Source organism: Phalaenopsis equestris, unplaced genomic scaffold, assembly GCF_001263595.1.
Source record: "Phalaenopsis equestris unplaced genomic scaffold, ASM126359v1 Scaffold221702, whole genome shotgun sequence".
In the NCBI taxonomy this organism is placed as follows: Eukaryota; Viridiplantae; Streptophyta; class Magnoliopsida; order Asparagales; family Orchidaceae; genus Phalaenopsis; species Phalaenopsis equestris.
Window position 1 is genome coordinate 69856 of NW_018239910.1, and position 8587 is coordinate 78442.

Sequence of the window (8587 nt, forward strand, 5' to 3'; positions counted from 1 at the left end):
TGTGGCTATTCTCATAGTTATCTTTTGAAGTTTTGGAATATTTTTAAAAATAAAAATTGAAAGCTACAAAAACTGGTAAATTAAATATATAAAGATTGTAAGTATGTGAGACCTTCATACTGTCTACAAATGCATATTTTTTGGTCTAGAAGCAATAAATTTCATTTTTGTACCTATCAAAAGCACCAAAATATTTGTTTTATCATCTTGTAATATTTTTGCTACTTGGGCAAGGTGCTTTTTCTATACAATAAAATCCAATTTTGTTAATAATAGTAATTCCTTAAAGATGGATCATCTTTTTATGAGTAAAACGGGGAGGCGGGGAGAGGGGGGTGGGGGGGGTGGGGGCGGGTGGTGTGTGTGTGTGCGCACCATTAACGAAAGGAATTGCTTCAGAAATAATGATGTAAGGTAAGAAAGCTTTTCATGCTGCCAGTTAAAGAGAGAACAAAAAAATTGCACAAGCTAAACTAGAGTTGTTATTTTTAAAGGCCTCTTTGTGCAAAGTTTCCTAATAACATTTAGGCATTATGTAATTTTGATTATTTTTGCTTATTACCTGCAACTTTTTCAGCATTTGATTTTCTCTCTTTGCTATTTCGAGTTCATTTTTCTTCTAGGACATTTTCCATGATAGTTATCCCATTGTATCTTATTTGCAGATCTTTCCTGAAGTTAACTCGAGTGTTCTGGAGCAGTTGAGTACTGTGGATTGTATTGTTTATTCCATGGGCTCCCTTTTCACTTCTATCTGCCCATCACTGGTAATAGCTCTTTTGGGTCTCCTCATTTTACGTTCTCATCTTTCTTTTATAGCATTGTAGATCCTGTTTGTCTTTTTGAGTGTGATGGCTCTGTTCTAAATGTTTGACATCGCAGATGCTAAAACATTTTATCCGAAGATGCGCCTAATTCAATTTTACATTACAATTTCTTGAGTTATAAATTTTTCTATTACTTTTGGAAGATTTTAATTAATTATTCTTGTAATATCTTAATTTTCCTAAATCTACTCCAAAAAATTAGGTCATCTTTAATGATGTTGATCAAAATGACTTGATAAAGTGCATCTGTTGAACTCATAGATAAAACCCACTTAGGTTAATCAACCTAAATAAAGTTATTAATAATTTAATTAATTAACAATTGAATTCACCTAATTTATCAAAATTTCCTTTTTGTGGCATTTTGTTTAAACTTTTAGACTTGATTTCACCACTACTTCCCTTACTTTTCACCCAATGATGAACCCGAACTATTGTTATTGCAACTATCATCACCTCCACTCTTCTTGGTGCATATTCCTAGATATATTGCACCTGAAAGTTGCTCGAGCACCACCCTAACCATCTTTGAACTTTTCAAACTTGCTCATACTTAACTAGTGGCTAAGCCATTGCCATAGCTTGAAAGCCCCTATAGTTTTCACCACCTCACAAGTTCCTATATATACACTCCAAGGACTAAAAAGTTGCCCCTTTTTTAACGACATCTTTAGGGCGCCTAGCTCTAAAACCTCCACCTCTCTAACTTGACCTTCACTTGCTCCATCGAGCTTCTATTGCTATGGTGCTTCACTCTGTCTCCAAGCCTCTCTGATTGCTATTACAAGCAACATGCATGAATTGCTCATGGATGAGCCACATCGCTAGCACTTGGTTAAAGTTCTCTAGTTTGGCTAATAAGAGCCATCATATGACATCTTGATCCCATATCATTTAATTTCTCATCTGTTTTTATCAATGTTCCACAACATGACGTGATACTTAACATGCTGCAGTATGTCTTGTTTGGCATGACAACAACATATTAGTGTATTCATTTTCATATTTCAATTGGCATAATCTCCAAACTTATTGTAGATCACTTGAAGGGTCTGTTTGGGGTAGCTACAACTTATTAATAAGCTGTTGCGCAGCAACGACCGCAGAAAACTGCTGTACAGAAGCTGGTGCGAATAAACTGGCTAGTTGTTTGTTTATTGTTGTTTGAAAATAGCTACAACACAGCTCTTTCTGGACAAATGACTATTCTGCCCGTGTAGTAATACTGTTTGCAACAAAACTATTATAGCAATATATTTGATACATTAGAAGCAAAAACCCACTTCAAAATAGTGAAAAAAATAAGATATACATCTCACTTACAGTGAATTTCATCTTTACTAAAATAAAGAAAAAAACTATTAAAATAACATTTAATAATATGATAATATTATTTTTAAAATGGAGACGATGTATGTCATGAACTAGGCCGCCCTCTAGTGATACTATCCATTCCCGATCACTCTCGGCAATGGAATCTGTCTGCTTGTTTGCCCACTAGAAGAAGTCACACTTGTCTGTGGTTTTTTGCGGGCACCTGTAAAACTGTCTCCCGCAGCTATGTGCCTGACATGACGTGAGCAGGAAAATTTATAATTCGCAATGGCATAACACTCATCGGGAGGGCCCTGAAATCCTTGAACTCATCTTTCCTGAATGCTTCAAAAGACAATCCATTAGTTATAGTACCAGCATAAATTGATAAAAGAAGTAATCAAATACAGTTTTGTGTAAAGAAGAGGTCTCAGAGGACTCAGTATACCAATCAACGAATCTGTCACTACAAGAAGACAACAAACCTTATAAAAAAAGTTCTTGGTTGTCTTTAACCCACGTAATACCAAACTCGTATGTGTCACAAATGCTTACACAAAAAAAATGTCATACAGAAGAAGCTCAAAAGCCGTATCGCTAAAAAAAAAAGGAGAGGAACTTGGTTGCCTTCAATAGGATTTCACATGTGACAAGAACCAATACCAACAATTAGGTCATCCAGAAGAACCCATAAGGTCTAAAGTCTTATCATAGACCTTTCAAACGCACCAAAAGAAAAACAAAAGAAAGGAAAGAAGGAAAAAAAAACATTTACAAATGCATGAGAAAATTCGAACAATGATAATCAAATGTACAGGGAATGCAAATAAATGTGTTTATAATAAAATAACAGAAATTGATAGATGAAGTGATTAATTACATTTTTGAGTAGGCGCGAGGTCTCAAAAAATTCAAAACACTAACTAATGAATCTGTCATTACAAGAAAATATCGAACCTTGTAAAAGAAGGGTTCTTGGTTGCGTTCTCCATCATGGGTGTATCCTTCTTGTGATTTTACTTCTTGCTGTGATATTGATTGTCCTATATGATATTCAAATGCTTCAGGCGGGACATGCAAATGATTATCGTTAGCCATGCTGAAGTCTACATCAGTTCGAGAATGATGCCGTCAAATATAGTTGTGGAGAGACATTGTAGCTACTATAATCTGCAACAACTTCGGGAATAGATTTGTCGGCATATCACGTAGTATGATCCATTTTCTCTTCTACACTCCAAATGTTCTTTCAATTACACCGCTTAAGGAGTTTCTCATGTTAAACATTTCTTTCTGGCCCGGGGCAACACGGCTTGATCTTTCAAAATCAGAGATGTGATATTTTGTATCTTAAAATGACTTCAGACACCCTCTTTATAAGGGATATCCAATATCAACTAAATAATATTTATATGTTCCAAGTATATTTATTAGTAATGAACTTAAAAAATATCTGAATATTATTAATAATTGAACAAACCTGGAGGTGGGTAAGGGAAGTTAGCATTCAATTTCTTGTCGCAAAAGTGAATATACGACTGTCATATGCACTGCCTTCCAAGCAGCCATAATAAAAGTGAAGCACATATTGAAATCACATATAACATTACATTTTGTGCTGAAGAATCACACCGCCCAATGAATGCGTCCTTTTCATTATTGGATACAGGTGTGTCCACATGGGTTCCATCAGCAACTCCAATATAGTTCTGACAAATTAAATTAAGTTGTATTAACTACGCAACTCATTTTGTCTTTTGAATATAAGGAGTAAAAAATTTTTTTTACTTGAAGAATGACATATACCGCAGGTTATTTATAATCTTTGTTGGAGTCCTCCCGAATGTTGGATCCTCCTACATAATAATCTGTGTCAACAAACTAACAAGAGCCTTTAATCCCACTGAGAAATATCTACTGATTGTCTCCGATGAATGTTGAAATCACTCCATCACTCCTCTCATTGATTTATTTTGTGATAAGATGTAGAGGATTATTGCTAACACCTCTCTAGTTATCATTCTTGAGAAACTATGAAGTCCATGGTTCCTATGTAATTTATCAAGCAGATCCATATATATAGACTGTCATTTGAAACATGTTGCTGAATCTTGTAGGGTATCATTATAATAGCTCCTAACCAATTTATCACCAAAATAAAAAAAATGTCACATGGGGAGTTCATTCAACTATGAGTTGTATTATTCATACAACATACAAACTACTATCACAATTTTCCTTTCGCGCCTCTCTCTTTGTCAATCCAAGCCAAAGAAGTGCTTTGTTCATGTATTACATGTCAATGAAACAATGTTGAAAATATCGAAAAACAAATTAAAAAGCCGTACAAAGAAGACATAAATACAGAAAAACATATAGATTGATCGTACGAGAAAGAAAAACATCCAAATCAAATATTCGATCAAACTACAGGAAAATAAATACAAATATTTCAACGGTTACAACACAAAATCAATCAACCTTGCTGCAAAAAAAAAGCGTAAATAATTGACCCTACGGTTAGCGGCCATCTTCATGAAGATTTGTCTACGGGTCGGGTCTTCCAGCAACTTCAAGGAGTTAAAGTATAAAGACATGTCCTAAAAAACTTCGGGAGTTGCCTTCAGAAGTCGATTAGTCCCGTCATGGAGGTGGCATTGGAAGTCTCAGGATCACTCGTTCATGAAGCCACCAATTTTGTTATTTAACTTCTGATGAAAGTAGCTCTTTCTTTCTTTTTCTCCACCCTAGGACCCTTTGACTTGCATCTGGTCTCCAATTCGTTTTAGTTTGGGCTTGGACTTTCACCGGAGCCAGTTACATGTCGTCATTTAAGTTCTGTGATATGCTTGCAAACCCTTGCTCACTAGGAGTCCAGGCATGAGTCCCCGTTGCCACAACCTCACAGAACATACGGTCCAATTTTCTTCAAGATCAGGGTCAATTCCACTGAATTTGAATTTCTTGGCGGCTGGCACAACCTGCAATGTACGGGCAAGTTGATTACTTCATACAGTTAAGGAAGAGAAAGTAATGGAAATAATGTCTTTAAGTGATTAGTTATCTCCAATTTCTCAGCACATCATTCCTCCGAAGCATTAGTAGTCCATTTGATTGGATCTCAACCCAAGCCCGTGAATCCCCGTTTTAATTTATTCCATAATTTTCAGTCTTTTTTTCAACAGATCCCACTTGTTTTTAAGTACAACATGTTGTATTCTCTTCTTGTCATTTTCTTGAATTTTTTTATAATATTTTGTCGCTCTTCCTAGTTTAAATAGGTGGTGGGCCTATTTCCCTTAACCTTTTTAAGATAGAGGTCGCAAAATATGAGTTTGGCTTCTCTATCCCATATGGTTGATGAACTAACTTTTTTAGTTTTAACTATTACGTTACTAACATAGAAAAAGCAAAGTATTATTGTTTGACAGCAACCAAAGCACACAACACAGCAGGACCCACAGTCACCCATACCACAACCACCACACACATCCCATAGCCACGACACCACATGACACAACCCCCCTACAAACCACCCAACCCCCAGCATAGCCACCACAATCCACAACACGGCTACCACAACCCATAGCACAACCACCCAGCCTAAGGCCACCACACCACACCCTCCCAACCACACCTTCACACACATCCCACAACTACCTCACCACATGACACAACACTATGACTACCCAACCCACAACAACTAAACCACAATCATCTAACCACACCTCTACTCACATCGCATAGGCACTACACTACAGTGGCACAGCACCACAACAACCCAACCCACAACATAACCACCACTACCCACAACCCAATCATTAGTTTTGATGCCCTGTATGTAATTTGAAGAAAACATTGCCATCTACAAATCAAGCATCCTATTTCATCCATTTTTTAAATTCTCACTCAAACATGAAAGGAAGTGATAAAACCCAATCCCATTTTTTTCATTTGAGGCAATTACATACATGACACTCGAAATGTTGCTATCTACAAATTAAATGCCATCTTTCATCCATTTTTCAAATTCTCGCTCAAACATCCAATTCATAATTTTGAATTAAAGAAATTCTATACGGGGCACCCGAAACAATGCTATGTACGAATCAAGCACTATTTTTCATCCATTTTTCAAATTCTCACTCAAACATCAAAGGAAGTTATAAAGTTCCATCCCATATTTTTCATTTGAGGCAATTACGTATATGGCAGCTGAAACAATACTATATACAAATCAAACACCTCATCCCATATTTTTTATTTGAGACAATTACATACAGGGCAACCGAAACGTTGCTATCGATAAAATAAGTACCATCTTTCATCCTTTTTTTAGATTCTTGCTCAAACAAAAAAAATAGAAAAATAAAAGCTGTATATAATTTTGAATAGAGGCAATTACTAACAGAGCACCCTAAACAATGCTATGCACAAATCAAGCACCCTATTTCATCAATTTTTCAAATTCTCACTCAAACATCAAAGGAAATGATAAAACCCTGTCCTATATTTTTCATTTGAGGCAATTACATACAGGGCTCCCGAGATGTTGGTATCTACAAATTAAGCATTGTCTTTCATTCATTTTTCAAATTCTTGATAAAAAAAAACTGTATGTAATTTTGAGGCCACCTGAAGCAATGCTTTGCACAAATCAAGCACCCTATTTCATCCATTTTTCAAAATCCCACTCAATAATCAGTGGAGGCAATGATAGGAGGCCATCCCATATTCAATCGATTACATACATGGCAACCCAAACATTGCTATGTACAATTAAAGCACACTCTTTCATCCATTCTCAAAATCAAGCACAATCTTTCATCCATTCTCCAAACACCATTCCACATATTTCATTTTTTTTTGCCAGACTTAGATCCCAAATCACAAATCGCAAATGACAAATCAGAAAGTTCCAAATCGCAAATATCACAAACGTCTCACAACAAATTGCTAATAAAAAAACCAAAAATTGCATAAAGAAAGCCATTCAATCGAAAATTATAACAGAAATTTCTTACAGAACACAACAACCAGAGATCGGAGGGAGGAGGAGAAAAGCAACATAAAGCGCGAGAGACGCGTGAGAGGGAGAGAAGCGCGAGAGAGGTAGGCAACTAGGGCAGACGAGACACAAGGGGCAACAGGGTAATATATACACGAAGGAACGCAAGCCGCGGGGTCGAATCTGTGACCGCGTTTAATAAGAATTTTTATGGAACAGAACATGATTCTAAAGTTCCTTGAATCGTTCCCAAGTTTCATAAGTTAAATATACCGTCGCTTCCCATCAACGACGCTAAAAATTTGATACCCACTTCCAAGTGCAACTACATTCTGGGGGCTCACGCAAGTGCACCTGTCGTATCCGTAATATTAGATTTTTGAGTCTGAAATGTCGATCCCATAGGGACCGAGGGTATTAGACTTAGAAAAGTTCTCGTCTACTAATTTAGTTCCTAGCCTGAAATTTAGATTGATTTACAATTCCTATAAACTAATCCTATAGTATTTAAAGCAAATGTAAATTTTAAATCCTACAGAAAATCCTACTTAACTGAGTGTTGAATTTTGCCTCATTACATATTTTGCAAAATTTGTACCCCCAAGTTTTTAATCACACATAATACTCTATAACTAAACATTAATAAGGTCACTCACCCTCTTTCTCATTACATCTCTATCCTCTATTTCCTAATCTCCAACGGAATCTCCCTCTATTTACTGACGGGTGTTTTCACACATTTTTGTAAGGAATTTATTCTGGATCAGATAGCACCTTAACTATTTAATTGGCTTATATTTTGCCAATCTCTAAGTACTATTCTGTTGGATAAAGTATGCACCTCGACTTGTACAATAGCAGAATCCAGCAACCATTCTAATTTCTTGGCACGAAACCATAATAATAGAAGAATAGCGTTAGGAATGAGAAGTTATCGAATTGAGATGGACCTGTCCCATGTCTAAACTTAGTATGTCTCCTGTATATCCATATGCTCGATTCAAAACTTGGCTGTAGAGAACATAATTGCTTCTACCACAAAAAGACATACTAGAGTTCAGGCACAACAAGAAATTTAAGGATTCGTCCTCCTCATATTACACAATCCAATCATAGAAAAACAATCACAACACAAATACAAACACTCTAATACAAACGCTTAACACAACAACAACAACAAACACAAACACAAATACAAACTTGGGTTGCCTCCATAGAAATGCTTAGTTCAATGTCTTCAGTTCAACGAATCCAGATATTTACTCAGGATGACCCAAAATTAAAATCTCTTTTATCAAAGGTCTCTCACTACCTAGGTAAGGTTTAAGTCTCTGCCCATTCACTTTGAACTAGGGCTGTCAAAATGGCTCGTTGTTCGCAAACAGCTCGTGTTCGGCTCGTTAAGAAGCTCGTGTTCGGCTCGTTAATTTCGTTCGAT

The 8587-nt window shown here is 36.2% G+C and overlaps 1 protein-coding gene across 9 annotated transcripts in view; it reads left to right on the plus strand.

The window, feature by feature from the left end:
* The window catches only part of LOC110037582 (uncharacterized protein YNL011C), a 162595-nt gene that overhangs the window by 43579 nt on the left and 110429 nt on the right, over positions 1 to 8587 (plus strand). For 7 of the 9 annotated variants that reach the window (XR_002295349.1, XM_020742256.1, XM_020742255.1 and 4 more), the window contains one exon: positions 666 to 767. The exons of the other annotated variants lie outside the window; for them this stretch is intronic. Coding sequence is in view for 6 of the 7 variants with exons in the window: in XM_020742256.1 (XP_020597915.1) it covers positions 666 to 767 (102 nt within the window). In the remaining variant the exon portion in view is untranslated. The remainder of the gene's footprint in view (positions 1 to 665; positions 768 to 8587) is intronic. 9 annotated transcript variants of the gene reach the window in all.